General features: G+C 38.9%; 1 protein-coding gene across 1 annotated transcript in view; it reads left to right on the top strand.

Annotated features, from left to right (window-relative positions):
- IQCB1 (IQ motif containing B1) overlaps positions 1-12,989 on the top strand; it is a 76,669-nt gene extending 63,680 nt beyond the window's left edge. The window contains exons 13-15 of the mRNA XM_063662605.1: positions 1,089-1,220; positions 10,267-10,423; positions 12,409-12,989. Coding sequence (XP_063518675.1) covers positions 1,089-1,220; positions 10,267-10,423; positions 12,409-12,638 — 519 coding nt within the window. The 3' untranslated portion in view covers positions 12,639-12,989. The remainder of the gene's footprint in view (positions 1-1,088; positions 1,221-10,266; positions 10,424-12,408) is intronic.
- Positions 12,990-18,501: the final 5,512 nt, after the last annotated feature.

Raw genomic sequence — 18,501 nt, 5'->3', positions numbered from 1 at the left:
GACGCGATGGCTCACGTCTGTAATCCCAGCTCTTTGGGAGGCCGAGGCGGGCAGGTCACAAGGTCAAGAGATCACAGCCTGGCTAACATGGTGAAATCCCATCTCTACTAAAAAATACAAAAATTAGCTGGGCATGGTGGTGCACGCCTGTAATCCCAGCTACTCAGGGGGCTGAGGCAGGGGAATTGCTTGAACCTGGCGGGGTGGAGGTTGCAGTGAGCTGGGATTGTGCCACTGCACTCCAGCCTGGTGACAGAGCGAGACTCCATCTCAAAAAAAAAAAAAAAAATGTTATTTATAAACATTAGATTTTGAATCTCATATAATTTTACATGCCACTAAATATTCTTTTATAATTTTACATGCCACTAAATATTTTTTTCCCTTTAAATTAACAATGTAAAATGAAAAACAAAACAAAACAAAAAAACAAAAACAACCACACACACATTTTTAGCTCTCAAGCCCTATGAAAACAGGCAGCAGGCTGGATTTGGCCTGTGGGCCGTGATTTGCTGACCCCTGCTTTAAACAATGTGGACATGTAACTTTGATGAAAATAAAAACTACGAAGACATGAGCAGAGTGAAAACAATTGGAAAGAATAATTGTAAATTTGTCCCATATCATGCCTATTACAAAATTTCTTTTTACCAGAGTACATTCTGAAGGACATGAGAAAGAATTCAGACAGAAATATACTGTCTCCTTGGTGTTTACAATAGGCTGTGTAGAATTAAGATCCCTTTTTTCTATAGACACAGAACCTGTCCTCTAGAGATCAAGTGCCTTGCCCAGAATCATAGTTTATAAGGGACTAGAATTGAGACTAGAATCTATTGCTCTTTTTTCCTCTTCATTGCTTACTGCAGAAATAATATGTGACTATATCCTTGTAAAAAGCACTACAGAAGACTGTATATTTTAAAAGTCACTGTTCTGCATTTTGTCACAGTCCTATTCCCCTCCTTATACACACTCAGAGTTAATCATTATTGCAATGTGATCACTACCATATGTTGTAGTGAGAAAATAGTTCTATTAGTTAAGGGAGAAAAATCACAAACCTTCAATTTTTTTTCTTCCAGGCACTTAAATTCCTAGCGAAGTGCCGTAAGAAAAAGAAACTATTTGCTCCTTGGCGAGGACTCCAAGAACTCACTGATGCACGCCGAGTTGAACTGAAGAAACAAGTGGATGACTATGTCAGAAGACATTTGGTATGTAAGCTTCTGTACCATATCAGTATTACATTATTCCAGTGCATGATATTGATAAATGTATGTGTGTGTGTGTGTGTGTGTGTGTGTGTACATTTATTGCTGGTATAAGGTAATGCATTGGCTTTACCATAGAAGTAATGGTATATCTTTTTCTAGTTACATAGCCATAGAGGTATAGTCAGTGGTGAAGGAGACTCTGCTTTAAATCAGTTTTTTCCCATACTATGTCAATAAGACTCGTTCATTGCTTCTTTTGCAATAGTACAGTAAAACTTGGACTATTTTGAACCTTCCAGAAAGAGTATATGGAACTGTCAATCAATGATTATTCGTTCTTACATTTGTTGGACTACTAATGTACCTCCAGAAGCCAATAAGATATAGCATTTGACTATTTGCCTCTAATGATCTTACCACAATAATACTGCTAGCACCTTTATCCCAATAGAAATGTCCGTATCTTTGACTTTCTATGACCACAGTATGGCAGGTCACCTGTTATTCACTTCTCCCACCTGAATTCTTGACCATCTACTCCTATGTGTCTTCAAAGGTCATTTCCCTTTCTGCCTTGGGAGTAACTCACCACTCCTGTCATTAATTTTAATCACCTGCACCTTTGCTGATTACCTCTCCTTTCTTTTCTCTTACTGCTTCTCCCATGCTTTCACACTTATGTAATTTTATGGAGAAAGTTGGCAGTTTATACATTTCAATCTATCAGAATTATTCCCTCATTTGAACCAAGCACTCATAGTGTATCTTGGTGCTTTTCACGAGTTTTGTTGTGATTGTGGTGGTGGTGTTTGTGCCTGAGTTCATTCTCTCTCTCTCTCTCACACACATACACACATACACACACACAGATACACACACACACTTCTAAAATTTGAAGGTTCTGGATAACTGATGTTAGAGGCTTGATGTGATATTTAGGGAGTCCTATCATTCACCCTTTTATTCCTCCAGAGTGCCCAAAATGAAAGGACTTTTTGTAACAGACAAAAACTACTATACAAATGGAAATGAAGTACAAATATATTAGCAGCTGAGCATGTATCTGGTAACCACTGGAACACAGCAATGGTAAAACCTGAATTGGATAGCAAAGCTTAGTCCAGGAAGTGTAAATAAGCCCTCTTACTTTCCGCTTCTGCTAATCTGGATTCAGGGACCTAAAACCTAATGGAGTCTGTGGAGAAAGAGAGGAGGAAAAGACCACCCTTCTATGTCAGGCCCTCTGTGATTACCATAAAGAGGCAGACAATGGAAAAAGTTCTGACATTTGTTTCTGGCCAAGATGGAGTAACAGGATTTACTTCCTGCCTGTACAGATGGATTTACTTCCTGCCTGAAACAACCAGAAAAAGAAACAAACATAAACAGATAAAATGTATGAAATCGTTTTCCAGACCCTGGACATCAGACAACAAAGAACAATAATCTCTGAGAGGGAACAAAGCAAGCCCTATAATTACCCCAGCTTACTGCCTTGAAAGAGTTTCTAGGCCATAGCTCAAGGAAGAGAACAGAGAAGAGCTCTTTAGAATCCTTGAGTTAAGGAGATGGCACTGAGAGTCGGGTGACACCAAGGGAACTAGACTTCATAGAACAGAGTACCAGAGTAAAGAGAGCTGCAAAGACAGAGAACCCCAGATACCTACAGAATCTACCCCTTGAGTATTCTCCAGAATACTAATTGGCATGTACAAGTGAGGAAATTATCCAAAGCCAAATTATCCAGTCATCTGAAAAGGTAAGATGGAAGTGTGTCTGGAACTCACATAGGTCCAGGAATAGTATCTGTTCCCATCAAATACGCTGGAGAAACTCATAATTCACAGGATATTGTGAAGAGTACTCAGGAAGACCTTCCCTTAATAGTAGATTATGATTAGCCTAGACAGCTCCATTCTGCCAAATTATAAAATCAAGAGTCAAAAAAAGATTAAAATGTTTTCATGTAATTTAACAGCATCCCAAAAATGACTCAAAATTTTAAGAAATACCAAAATATCCAGCACCCAACAAGGTAAAAGTCACAATGTCTAGCAGCTAATCAAATATTAAAGGCATGCATGGAAGTAGGAAAACAGGACCCATAATGAGGAGGATATTCAATCAAACCAACCCAGAAATTACATAGATGTTAAAATTGGCAGAGAAGGGCATTAAAAGTCATTATAACTGTATTCTGTATGTTCAAAAAGTCAAGTAGAAATATGGAAAATATAAAAAAAAAACCTGAATCAAACTCCTAGAAATAAAAACTTCAAAGTATGGTGTGAAAAATATACTTGATCAAATTAATAGCAGATTAGACTTTGCTGGATGGAAGATTAATAAAGATGAAGCCATAGTAGTAGATACTGCACAAAATGAGTCACAGAGAGGGGAAAAAAGAGAAAAATATTTGAAAAGACCATTACTGAGCTGTGGGACTGTAAGTGGCCCAATAAATGAAAACTTGGAATCCCTGAAGGAGATGTGGAGAAAAATAATGGCTGAAAACTTTCCAAACTAAAAATGATAAGCCCATACCCAAACCAGTTAAGGTACATGGAAAAAACTGTGCCAAGGAATATCATAATCAAAATTGTCAAACCAGTGATACAGTGAAAATCTTAAAAACAAAAAAATTTTTTTATATATATATTTTTTATTATACTTTAAGTTCTAGGGTACATGTGCACAAGGTGCATGTTTGTTACATATGTATACATGTGCCATGTTGGTGTGTAAAAAAATTTTTTAACGTTACGTAAAGACAAAAATTACATTACAGTGCAAGCAAGAAGATATCTTTTTTTTTTTTTTTTTTGGAGACAGAGTTTCGCTGTTGTCGCCCAGGCTGGAATGTAGTGGTGCAATCTCTGCAACCGCCGCCTCCTGGGTTCAAGTGATTCTCCTGCCTCAGCCTCCCAGGTAGCTAGGATTACAGGCGCCTGCCATCACGGTGAGCTAATTTTTGTATTTTTGGTAGAAATGGGGTTTCACCATGTTTGCCAGGCTGGTCTCGAACTCCTGACCCCAGGTGATCCACCCATCTCAGCCTCCCAAAGTGCTGGGATTACAGGCGTGAGCCGCCGCCCCTGGCCGAAGATATCTTGCTTTAAAGTACTGAAAGGAAAAAAGTTGTCAACCTAGAATTCTGTACCTGGCAAAAAAAATTGTTAAAAAAAAAAAAAAGATTTTTTCAGACATACAAAAGCTGAAAGACTTGATCACCAGTACACTTGCACTACCAAAAATGTTAAATCCTTAAAGTTGTAAAGGATTTAATGTTCCAGAAATGTTAAATTCTTTTTATTTGTATAGATTGAGGGAGTAAAAATGCACATTTACATGCCTACATTGCAAGCTCCTGCCCAGCAAAATAAACAGTCAACAGTAAACAGCCTATAGAATGGGAAAAAATAGTTGCAAGCTATACATCTAACAAAGGGCTAATATCTAGAATCTACAAGGAACTCAACTCAAGAAGAAAAAGACAACCCCATTAAAAAGTGGGCAAAGCCAGGTGCTGTGGCTCATGCTTGTAATCTCAGCACTTTGGAATGCCAAGGCCGGGAGGATTGCTTGAGCCCAGGAATTCGAGACCAGCTTAAGCGACATGGTGAGACCTGGTCTCTACAAAAAATTTAAAAATTAGCCAGGAATGGTGGTGCCTGTCTGTGGTCCCAGCTACTTGGGAGGCTGAGGTGGGGCGATCACTTGAGCTCAGGAGGTTGGGGCTGCAGTGAGGCATGTTCATGCTACTGCACTCCAGCCTGTGTGTCCGAGTGAGACCCTGTCTCAAAAAAAAAAAAAGGTGGGCAAGAAACATGAACAGATGTATATACAAGTGGTCAACAAACAATGAAAAATGCTCAATATCACTAATCATCAGAGAAATGTAAAGTAAAATCATAATAAATAATCATATTATACCAGTTAAAATGGCTATTATACTAGTTAAAATGGCTATTACTACAAAGTCAAAAACAACAGATGTTAGCAAGGATGTGGAGAAAAGGGAACACTTACACACTGTTAGTGGGAATGTAAATTAGAAATGTTAAGTTCTTTAAGGTGTAAAAGACTTAACATTTCTGTTTAAAATGATGCCAGGAAAAGATACCAGAGAGAAATCTGGCTCTACATAAAGAAATTAAGAGCATTGGAAATGGTAATTACAGCCATGTGTCACATAATGAATTTTCAGTCAGTGTTGGACCATATATACAACAGTGGTCACATAATATTGTAATGGTATATTTTTACTGGACATTTTCTATATTTATATATGTTTACATATACAAAAACTTACCATTGCATTAAAATTGCTTACAGTATTCAATACAATAACATGCTGTACAGATTTGTAGCCTAAGAGCAATAGGGTATACCACATAGCCTACGTATGTAGTAGTCTATACCATTTAAGTTTCTGTAGGTACACTCAATGACATGTGCACAGTGACAGAATCACCTAACAGCACATGTATAGCAAACTAATTATTGACAGAGATGTAGTTAATGCAGTAGAAAAACTGGAGCAATTGGCTATTCACATGTCAAAAAAAATTGAACTTGAAGCCGTACTTCACTTCATATACAAAATTTAACTCAAAGTAGATCATAGGCCTAAATGCAAAACCTAAAACTATAAAACTTCTAAAAGGAAACAATGGAGAAATATCGTGACCTTTCTTGAATACAATACCAGAAGCATCATTCAAAAAGGAAAATTTGATAAATTGGCTTTATTGAAATTTAAAACTTCTCTTCATAAGACACCATTAGGAGAATTAAAGAAACAAGGCACAGATTGGGAGAATATCATTGCCAAGCATGTATTTGATAAAGGTCCTATATCCATAATATAGAAAGAACTCTCAAAACTAAACAGTAAGAAAACATATGAACTAGTTGTTTTGTTTTTTAAATGGACAAAAGCTTTGAACAGATACTTCACCAAAAGATAGATGACAAATAAACACATGAAAAATGCATCATTAGTCACTAAGGAAAATGCACATTAAAACCACAATAAGGGCCCAGCACAGTGGCTCATACCTGTCATCCTAACACTTTGGGAGGCCAAGGTGGGAGGATTGCTTCAGCCCAACAGTTTGAGACCAGCCTAGATAACATAGTGAGACCCTATCTCTATTTTTTTAATAAAAATTTAAGATTTTTCAAAAAATAACCCACAGTAAGATACTTCATACCTGTTGGAATTTTTAAAATGGAACATGCCAAAGGTTAGCAAGCATGTGGCAGAGTCACCACTTATGGGAATGTAAAAGAGTACAACTACTTTGGAAGACAGTTCAACAGTTTCTTTAAAAATTAAACATACATCTATCATACGATTCAGCCATTCTACTCCTAGATATTTACCCCAGAGAAAAAGAAATATATGTCCATACAGACACTTGTACATGAATGCTCATGGCCAAAAACTAGAACCATGGAGTACCATTCAGCATGTATAAAGGAATAAATTGATACTCTCAACAACATGGATGAATCTCTGGCCGGGCACGGTGGCTCACGCCCGTAATTCCAGCACTTTGAGAGGCCAAGGCAGGTGGATTGCTTGAGCCCGGGAGTTCGAGGCTGCAGTGAGCAGTGATGGCACCACTGCACTCTATCCTGGGTGACAGAGTGAGACCCTGTCTTAGAAAAAAATTTTTAAAGAAAAAGAAAAAAAAAACATGGATGAATCTCAAAATAATTATGCTAAATGAAAGAAGCCAGACAGAGTAGAATACATTCTTTATGATTCCCTTTATGTAAATTCTAAAAATATAAATTAATCTATAGTAACATTAAATAGATAAGTAGTTGCTTGGGACAAGTAGTTGGTGGATGGGTAGGGTGAGGATAAGGGTTTACAAAAGGGCACAAGGAAACTTGGTAGTGATGAACTAGGTATGTGTATGTCAAAGCTTAGCAAATTGTACCCTTTCGATATTTGTTGTTTAGTGTATGTTATTTTTACGTCAATAAGCTATATTTTTTAAAAAGTTGTTTTAACCTAAATGCTTAAAAAAAATTAAGGGGTCCTGAGATTTTAAAAATAATCAGCCTGGCCACCAATAAAACATGGCCAATGAATCTCTTCTTTTTAATTATTATTATACTTTAAGTTCTGGGATACATGTGCAGAACATGCAGGTTTGTTACATAGGTATACACGTGCCATGGGTGGTTTGGGACCCATCAACCTGTCATCTACATTAGGTTTTTCTCCTAATGCTATCCTATCCCTCCCTTAGCTCCCCACCCCCCAATAGGCCCCAGTGTGTGATGTTCCCCTCCCTGCGTCCACGTGTTCTCATTGTTCAACTTCCACTTATGGTTGAGAACATGCAGTGTTTGGTTTTCTGTTCTTGTATTAGTTTGCTGAGAATGATGGTTTCCAGCTTCATCCATGTCCCTGCAAAGGACATGAACTCATCCTTTTTAATGGCTGCATAGTATTCCATGGTGAGTATGGCCAGTGAATCTCTTAAGTGCCGATCAATCATATTAGCAACTCCTCCCTTAGCCAAGCACCAGAACCGAATTGGAGAGAGGGGCAGAACCACAACTGAAAGATTTTTCCTGTGAGCAGAGGTAGAATGAAGACAGACAGAAGCATGCCTCCTCTCCAACAAATAGATAATCAGTTCCTAAACTCTGTAGAGAGGACTATATTGCTTTTAACAGTTTTAATCATTTACAAATTTAATCACCTTTATAAAAATTACATACCCAAGCCCCACACACCCCAAGAAATTCTGATACAGTAAGTTTTGTGTGGCCTCATGTATCTGTATTTTTAAAATTTATTTATTTTCAGGGTGGTAAAATAGATAAAATATAAAAATTACCATTTTAACTATGTTTAAATGTAGTTTGGTAGCATTAAGTACATTCATATTGTTTGTGCAAGCTTCACCACCATCCGTCTTCAGAACTTTTTTCATCTTGCAGAACTGAAACTCTGTATCCATTAAACACTAACTCACCATTCCCTCACTACCCAGCTCCTGGCAACCACCATTCTATTTTCTGTCTCTATGAATTTGCCTACTCTAAGTACCTCATGAGTGGAATCGTACTTCATTGTTTCAGTTGGTATAATGTCTTCAAGGTTCATGTTTTAGCATATATCGGAATTTTCTACTTTTTAAAGACTGAATAATATTCCATTATATATACTACATTTTGTTTATCCAAGGAACACTTGGGTTCCTTCCACTCTTTGGCTATTGTGAATAATGCTGCTGTGACCATGTGTGTACAAATATCTGTGTGTGTACTTGCTTTCAATTCTTTTGGGTGAGTATCCGAAATGGAAATGCTAGATTGTATGCTAATTCTTTTTAAAAATTTTTTTGAGGAACTGCCATACTGTTTTCCATAGTGGCTGTACCATTTTACTTTTCTACCAGTCACACACAGGGTTCCAGTTTCTGTACATCCTTGTCAACATTAGTTATTTTTGTTGTAGTCATTGTTTTTGATAGCAGCTAATAGATACGAAGTTGTATCTTATGGTTTGAACTTGCACTTTCCTAATCAGTGATTTTGAGCATCTTTTCATGTGTTTATTGGCCATTTCTTTATCTTTTTTGGAGAAATGTCTGTTCAAGTCATTTGTTTATTTTTTTTTCCACAGGGTTGTATTTTGTTCATTTTTTAATCAGGTTGTTTTTTGTAGAGTTTTGGGAGTTCTTTATATATTATGGAGATTAATCCCTTAGATACATGATTTGCAAACATTTTATGCCATTCTGTGGACTGCCAGTTAACTTTCTTGATAGTGATCTTTGGTGCACCAAAGTTTTTAATTTTGATGAAGTTCATTTTGTCTAGTTTTTGTTGTTTTTTTTTTCCTGTGCTTTGGTGTCGTATGAAGAAATCATCACCAAAACCAATGTCATGATGCTTTTCCTGTGTTTTCTTCTGGGAGTTTTACAGTTTTAGTTCTTATGTTTAGGTCTTTGATCTCTCTTTTTCTAATACACTATATGTAGTTCTGATGCATGCTCCTGTTTTTCTGTTTTTTAAGTGCTTCTTTAGCCATACTCTAGTGCACCTGTTTAAGATCCTGTGGCTGAGAAGTAAGGTTTTAGTGGAACAGGGTCATATCCAGGATCAGGAACAGGAATATTTGAGAAAGCTGTGGTGTCAGGTTCTTTATCACCTCCAAAGTTAAGATTATTTCATCCTTGCCCAAACTAATCAGTTAAATTCCCCTTAAATTAGCTGACTAGCCAAAAGAACGTGGTCCTTTGGATGATTTTGTCCCTTGTTCTGTGAATCCAGAAGCAGTTACAACATATGGCTTGGATAAGTTTGGGAGTGAGAATGGGATAAGAAGTAAAACAAAGAAACAAAGGGACTGGCCTTGTTACACCTGTTATAGGCCAGTGTTTTTTTGTTTGTTTGTTTGTTTGTTTGTTTTTAGGCAGAGTCTTGCTCTGTTGCCTAGGCTGGAGAGCAATGGCGCAATCTCGGCTCAATGCAAAATCTGCCTCCCAGGTTCAAGTAATTCTCCCGCCTCAGCCTCCCGAGTAGCTGGGATTACAGGCACCCACCATCATGCCCGGCTAATTTTTGTAGAGATGGGTTTTCACCATGTTGGCCAGGCTGGTCTTGAACTCCTGACCTTAGATGATCCACCCACCTTGGCCTCCCAGAGTGCTGGGATTACAGGCGTGAGCCACCACACCCGGCCCCAGGCCAGTGTCTTTACCAAACCATTTGTAATTTTTCACTGTGTTCTCTCAAGCTTATCTCTTCTCCCATAATTCCACAGTGTCTGAGAAAGTAAAGTATGGGCGCATACAAAAAAGAAAGACAAAAAACTTCTCCACCATTATTTTTATCTAAAACTTTTAAGAGACTATTTAATACTTGCATAAGAGTACAAGATAGACATCAATCGTAAGATTCAATTGATAAAATGAGAGACAGCTAAGCAGTCTAAAACCTCTGCTAAGTGGTTGGGTACTTTGATACCTATGTCCTCTCTGTGACAGGTTTTTCTGTCCTGTGTTTCCAGGGCTCTCCAATGTCAGATGTGGTCAGTAGGGAGCTCCATGCCCAAGCTCAAGAACGACTGCAACACTACTTTATGGGCAGGGCCCTAGAAGAGCGAGCCCAGCAGCACAGAGAAGCTCTGATGGTACAGATCAGCACCAACGTTGAACAGCTAATGAGTATGTGCTCATTTTACTTTCGTTCTCTAAAAGGAACAACCTATGCGAGGTTTGCGACATCCAAAACCTTCAGAAGGAAACCATTAGTAAGCATCTTTAGCTCATCCCCTAACCTCAGGAAATTTCTACATAGATCAGACCAGCACACAATGTTTTCAAATGATGCGGATTTTGTAACCTCCTTCTTACCTGTTTCCCCAAGCCTTGCCATCATTCATATGTGTCACCCCAAAGTTATTAATTTCAGATGCTGAGCCCTACTAGCTATCTTTTACTATGTAATCTGAAAAGCTTTTGGTCATATTTTATAAGTAGATGATGACAATAGTTTACAGTGCCATTCACTTGTAGAGCATTTTATAATTTTTCTTTGATTATTATTTTGAGATGGAGTCTCGCTCTGTTGCCAGGCTGGAGCACAGTGGTGTAATCTTGGCTCACTGCAGCCTCCGCCTCCCAGGTTCAAGCGATTCTCCTGCCTCAGCCTCCCCGAGTAGCTGGGACTATAGATGCGCACCACCATGCCCAGCTAATTTTTGTAGTTTCAGTAGAGACGGAGTTTCACCATGTTGGCCAGGATGGTCTCGATCTCTTGACCTTGTGACCTGCCTACCTCGGCCTTCCAAAGTGCTGGGATTATAGGCATGAGCCACCGCGCCTGGTCTATAATTTTTAATGAAGCACTTTACAAAAATGAATTCATCATAACCACTGATACATTTAATGAGAGATCCCATCCATGAAGCCCCTGTGTTTCAGTCAGCCTCTTGGATTTCTTTAGTATATGTAAACAGAAAGGACCAGTGTTTTCTATTTAATGGCCACTACTTGAGAATTTTATATTTTTAAATTGGATAAATGGCTGAAACTGAGCCTCTCATCTATAGGATGAGGTTCTATTAAAGTTTCTATTCTTTAAATAAACCATCTTGGCTGGGCGAGGTGGCTCATGCCTCTAATCCCAGCACTTTGGGAGGCTGAAGTGGGTGGATCACGAGGTCAGGAGTTCGAGACCAGCATGACCAACATGGTGAAACCCCATCTCTACTGAAAATACAAAAATTAGCTGGGCATGGTGGCAGGTGCCTGTAATCCCAGCTACTCAGGAGGCTGAGGCAGGAGAATTGCTTGAACCCAGGAGGCGGAGGTTGTAGTAAGCAGAGATCGCGCCAGTGCACTCCAGCCTAGGTGACAGAGTGAGACTCTGTCTCAAAAAATAATAATAAAAATAAGTAAATAAACCATCTTACAAAAATCTACATCTTTTTAAATTCCTTTAAACACAGAAATGGCCGGGCACGGTGGCTCACACCTGTAAGCCCAACGTTTTGGGATGCCAAGGTAGGTGGATCATCTGAGGTCAGGAGTTCGAGACCAGCCTGACCAACATGGTGAAACCCCCATCTCTACTAAAAATACAAAATTAGCTGGGCATGGTGGCGCACGCCTGTAATGCCAGTACTCAGGAGGCTGAGATAGGAGAATCGCTTGAACCCAGGAGGCGGAGGTTGCAGTGAGCCAAGATCGTGCCATGGCATTCCAGCCTGGGCAACAAGAGCAAAACTCCATCTCAAAAAAAACAGAAATGGGCCGAATATGTTGACACATGGCTGTAATCCCAACACTTAGGGAAGCTGAGGCAGAAGGATTGCTTGAGTCCAGGAGTTTGAGACCAGCCTGGGCAGCATAGTGAGATCTCTACAAAAAAAGAAAAAACATTAGCTGGGTATGGTGGCATAGTCCCAGGTACTTAGGAAGCTGAGGTGGGAGAATCACTTGAGCCCAGGAGGTTGAGGCTGCAGTGAGCTGTGATCATGCTACTGCACTCCAGCTTAGGCAATACAGCAAGACCCTTTCTCAAAAGTAGTACATTCAGAGTTGGAATGCTGTTTCTGCCTGCAGAGTTACAGCTCTGTAGCTTCCAAGTTCCTACCTGCTTGGCATAGGACTCTTCTGCTCATCTGTTTATTTTGTGTCCACTACAGAGGCACCAAGTCTGAAGGAGGCAGAAGGGAAAGAACCTGAGCTCTTCCTAAGTAGATCCAGGCCTGTGGCAGCCAAGGCCAAGCAGGCCCATCTCACAGCCCTGAAGCACATACAAGCACCCTGGTGGAAGAAGCTTGGAGAAGAATCTGGAGATGAGATTGATGTTCCAAAGGGTGAGCTTAGTATAGAATTAGAAACTTTATTCATTGGTGGAACCAAACCACCTTAGTGAGTAACCCTAAGAATTGACACAAATCTCATATTTTAGGAGATTATATTGGTTCTGCCTCTGGCATGCTGGTAGACTAGGGCCATCCTAACTTATTATTTTCCAGAGGTACTCCTCCAGACAAGACCTGCAGTAAGCAAAGAGTTATATTCTACCTCTCTCTCAATTTTCTTTTTCTTTTCTCTGTATCCTCATCCTTGGCCACACACAGATTTGTGTGGCTTTTATTGTAGAACTAAACTTAGCATAGTGTTCTGTTGTTTACATGAAGTGTGTTTTTCTTTGGTTTCTGCTGTTTTCTAACTAAAGATTTTTTTCTAAATAAATATTTTCAACAATTGATTTGAAAAATTTGTCAGGATTATTTCAACTTTTCACATTTGTTATCTGAAATTCCTATTTCCTGTTAACATAGGAGGTGTGTGCAGACTTTATTAATGTGAGGAAAAGAAATGCTCAATTGAAGGACATTTCCCTGTTTTCTATAAAGCAATGGTTGAACTTGTTTTCTATTTTGTTATTTCTAAAAGGAACTACATACCAAAAAAATGCATTCTTTCTATTAAACTATGAGAACTATATAATGTACTGTTTCCCTTTTTGTCTTTTCTGCTAGGAATCTCAGAGCTAAATATAATGTTTAATTTTTGTTATAATCCTAGGTACCTTTATGATTATTTGGTTCCAACCTAATACTTTTCAGTTTCCCTGTTTACTTTAAATATGTTTTAATACCATAACACTGAAGCCATTTCAATATGTGTTTGTAACAATATAGAATTTAAGTTAAAATCAATTAACAAATCATGACTCCATATCATAAAGAATCTGGAAGATGCTGTTTGTAAAATGAGTAAAAATACCAGTGTTTCTGGATGTAAAGACCAAATTGTATAATGTTGTGCAATCTCTAATGTTAACTTTAGTAAAATTATAATCAAAATTCCTATATTTGTACTTATAATTGGAAAAGAAATGTAGAAAAATTATGTAAGAGTGTTGCTCCCAATTTAGCAAAGAAAATGCCAGATAATCTAGAACAATAATTTTTCTTGAGCCCATTAGATAGCTGAGGACTCAAGCCAACCATGTAAACTGGGATAGGAGTCTGTATCTGTGAAATGAAGTATTTCATCTATAGTAGAGCACAAGAGAGAAGTGGCTAGGTAAGAAGAAATCAAATAAAATTTTAGCAAATTCTTAAAGGGCAGGTGTGGGCTAGCATGTCTATTTAGAATATCTAAGAGCCACAGACATAAGAAGTTGGGCCTCTACCAAATGCTCACAAGAAAGATTGAAAGTTAAGGCCAGGCACAGTGCCTCACTCCTATAATCCCAGCACTTTGGGAGGCCGAGGCAGGTGGACTGCTTGAGCCCAGGAGTTCAAGGCCAGCCTGGTCAACATAGTGAGACCCTGTCTCTACTAAAAATACAAAAATTAGCTGGACGTGGTGGCGTGCGCCTGTAGTCCCAGCTACTCAGGAGGCTGAGGCAGGAAGATTGCTCAAGTCCAGGAGGCAGAGGTTGCAGTGAGCTGAGATCGTGCCACTGTACTGCAGCCAGGGCAACAGAGTGAGATCCTGTCAAAAAAAAAAAAAAAAAAAAGGTTGGGAGCAAGGCAAGAGGCCTGAAGAAGACCTTTGTGGTACAGGCAAGCATGAAGTGATAGGCTGCTACTGGGTGACACAGACAAAGTCCTCACTTCCCCTTTTAAAAGTCTTAAGCTGCTAGAGCAAGGGCAGTGAATCTCTCTTACCTTTAAGGCTCAGGCAAGATTCCATTGCATGTAAGGAAGGAATGAGGGAAGGATAGGAAACACTAGCCCCAGACGCAAGCAAAGATCCAGTTTCGCTGAGGTAGAGGTAGAAACAAAAATGTTTCATCACCTAGGGGAGGGAAAAGAAATCGTCTTGGGCCCCAAAACTCCATATCAATACAAAAGAGAGATCCGCTAGTGATGGGGAGGAATCTCCTACCCAAGACCAACCACAGACACAAGGCATTTTGGCTTTTCTGGGGCATATGAATAGGAACCCTGAGAAAGTCTTACCTTCAACCACAGGCAGAAGAGACAGCCTAAGATTTAAGATAGATTGGGACAACACCACCCCTATCCCAACAATGATCCTGGCACCAGGTAATAAACAAGAGCAGTTTACCACTAAGATAGGAAAAAGTGTATGGAGAGAGACCTCTGGTGGCAAAGGAATACAGAGATGGCTCAACATGGAGAGTAGAGCAAGAACACAAAAAGCCTCCCAGAACCCGCCTTAAGCACAGGTAACAACAGCTAAAAAAGGAATTTGAAGACTATGATGCTGTGTTAAGCTGTTTATAAAGAAATATCTGAGACTGGGTAATTTTTAAAGAAAAGAGATTTAACTGGCTCATGGCTCTGCAGGCTTTATAGGAAACATGGTGCTGGCATCTGCTTGGCTTCTAGGGAGGCCTCAAGAAGCTTACAATCATGGCAGAAGGCAAAGGAGGAATAGGCACATCCCATGATGAAAGCAGGAGCAAGCAGAGAGAGAGTGGTGGGAGGAGGTGCCATACACCTTTAAATGACCACATCTAACAAGAACGCACTATCATGAAGACAGCACAAAGCCAGGATGGATCTGCCCCCATGATCCAAACACCTCCCACCAGGCCCCACCTCCAGCATTGGGGATTACAATTCAACATGAGATTTGGGCAGGGAAAAATAGCCAAACTATATCAGATAACGTTTTTAGGTAGGCTATGATGAGTTGTTGCAAACCCTAGAGCAACCACTGAAATAATAATAAAAAAGAGGTATAAGATAATAGTGAAGATATAATGGAATTGTAAAATAACTAGCAAAAGGATAGTTTTTAATCCAATTATATCAATAACACACTAAATGTAAATAACCTTGATTTTGACTTTGGGAATCTATTACTAAGCAGATAAATGGGAGATAAGAAATGTTGCTTTCTAAACTTGTCCTGGCCCCTCTATGCTCTCTTTAAATTACATTTGCAAACTTGCCTCTTATCTCATTAGCTCATCATTTTCTTATAGTTCCTTATCATACTCACAAAGTGAAATATTTTTTCCTGAAAGTTTCCTTACTCACATCCTAAAGTTCATTAGAACTTTTCACTCTGCCAAGTTTCTGCAGGTGATAGGTTTACAAATAGTTTCACTACTTAATGCAGTTTGTCAGTTTTCTAATTTCCTTGCATGTGTTTCCAGCCTATGCTTGCTGCCTGGTCACAAAGATGGCACCACGTATTGTAGGGTTTTCTTTCATGGAAACATCCCATATCTAGCTACCAATTTTAGTTTTAATTATAGCTATATCACAAACCACCCTAAAACTTAGTACTTTAAGACAACAACTATTCCATCCAAGGCAGAGTAACAGAGACCATATTTGCCCTCCCGCCTGAAAAACACAAAAGCAAACAAATAATTTATGAAACAACAGTTTTAAAGACACTGAACATCAAACAATGAAGAAATGTCTCTACAGGAAATGAATGAGTGAAACCAATTATTGCCACAGCTTAATGCCAGGAGGAAATAGGTCATGGTGCATTTTTCCCAATTTCTGCTTTCCAGTTCACTTTCTACATTCACACTATAAGTATCCTCCATCTCACATTTCTTTTATATTCTTAGAGGCAAGGGACTTCACATATAATACTGTGATCCCCTGCATCTCTAGAATGTTTTAAGAAGCTTCTTTATCATTTCATATGTCCTCCTTCCACTGATAATTATCCCCTTTATACTGATGAAGAAATCGGGCATTGAGACATAGGGATTTTGCTCCAGTCACTACAGCCAAATTAATGTTTGAGTGGAAAGACACCGAGTAAAGTGCTCAGACGTGACCTAAGACAACATTCTAGGAGTCAGGGTGCTGGCAATGGTAAACTCAGATTTCCCTTTTTCTGACACGTTCACCAGCCAAAGCAACGTGCCCAGAAAGTTTCTTTTTTTTTTTTTTTTTTCCTGTCTTATGCTCTCTCTGCTAACTTTTCCCAGCTGAGTCCTTTTCTGCACCAAGGTTTGACAATCACTAGCCAAACAAAACCTATCGCTGCTTCTCTTCCTTCTCTTCCTCAGTACCCCAAAGTTTTCATGGCAATGGCAAATCTAGGGATTGCCTGTTGAAACCAAGAGACAGTAGATGGGTTTTGTTTTTGTCTGAGGAGAGACTCCAGTTATGGAGATAACCAGAAACAGGGAAGAAGGAACAACAGGTGGCAGACAGGTAAGGAATGTTCTCTAAGTATGAAGGCAAAGGGCACAGGATACTCAAGGCATCTGTGTGAGAGACTGCAAGTGTACAAAGAGACTGTGTGTATATGTGATAAGAGTCTGCTATCATTTTCTTCCTCTTGCTTTGTCTCATTCACTGTCCGTATTGCTGCTGGACAAAAATCATAGAACTAGGCCCCCAGGAATTTATGTTCGGATCCTTATGCCTTCTTCCTCAAGCAGTGAGGCTACTATCTATAAAGACTGCTATCCCCTTTACCAGTCTCTCTCTCTTGCTCTCTCTCTCTTTGGATCTTAACCCTGAGGGTCTGGAGATGGGTCTGAGCTCATTGTCCTGCTGTCTCCTGCATCTCCTTGCCTAAGCACTAAGGCTATGCTGGCTGGCTGGTTCCATTCTTTTTCATTTTAGTTTGCTCTCATTGGTGGTTTGATAATAGTGGGATGAACACCAGAGCCTGGGGCTAGTGGGTGGTAGGCTGCAGCCTTCTTCTGACACCAGGAATTTGCAGCTTATAAGGACCTTAATGTCTCTATGCACTCATTTTTAAACTGCAGACGGATGGTTGGTTACCTAACCTTTAAAACATCTGATGAGATTGTTGCCTCTTTTAATTTTAGAGAAAGGATAGTCCTCAATCAATTTTGATTTCAAGAAGATAGTTCTTAATATCTAATGGAACTTAGTGGCAAAGTCCACTCTCTGGTTTAATCCTTTGAGAAGACAGGGAAACTAACTGGACAGCAACTTTACCCCCTCTGGAATCATTTTATAATTACACATTTCAAGTTTAGATAGTATTTACTGACTTTCTGCTATAGATAAGGAAATTAGCCTGCTCATGGCTTCTAACCTTCTTTCTCCCACCTTTAGACTTTTATTTTTTTTAATTCTAATAACATTTATATTCTGTTCTATTACCTTAACTTCCACAATTATTCAGTCTCCATTTTACGTTGAAATCGATTCAGTCCTCACTATCAGTCTTTTACCATTTCTTCTCAATTTCTAAATATTTTTATTCACCTCTTGGTTATCTGGATTTTGTGGCCAAAATTCTGTCAAGGAAGATTTATGAGTATTGTATTTCTTGAGTGTTCACATATTTAAGACTGGCTGTCTTTGAGCTTTACAGTTAAAAGGACAACTTGACTGGACATAACATTTTAGGATCACACTTTAGGGTCATTATTTTCCTCAGAATTGTGTAGACATCACATCACTATTTTCTGTCACTGAAAGATGCTATGGAGAAATCTGCATGTAACCCAGAGTAGTTTAGTTTCTCTCTCTTTCTTTTTCTCTCTATCTCTCCCTCCCTCCCTCCCCCTCTTTCCTGTTCTTTCAGATTAAGGGATAGCATACATAAAGTGCACTTATATGTAAAAATATGTAAAAATGACTCCTTCAAAGTTAGCAACTTTTGGTTTAAAATTCATTATCAAATCTCTTTGAAGACTGGTAAATGCCTCATTATTTTCTTTAGCCTAAACAGTGTGCCAGCTTTTCTTTTTCTTTCTTTGTGAATGCGGTTTTCATCTTTCTTGGCTGCTCTCTGTAGATTCTCCAATATTTCTTAATTTCAGTATAATTCCTCAAATATTTTTGAGC

This window comes from Pongo pygmaeus, chromosome 2 (genome assembly GCF_028885625.2).
Source record: "Pongo pygmaeus isolate AG05252 chromosome 2, NHGRI_mPonPyg2-v2.0_pri, whole genome shotgun sequence".
Lineage (NCBI taxonomy): Eukaryota > Metazoa > Chordata > Mammalia > Primates > Hominidae > Pongo > Pongo pygmaeus.
Note: the sequence above shows the minus strand (reverse complement) of the source record. Positions and strands in the feature narration are given on the sequence as shown.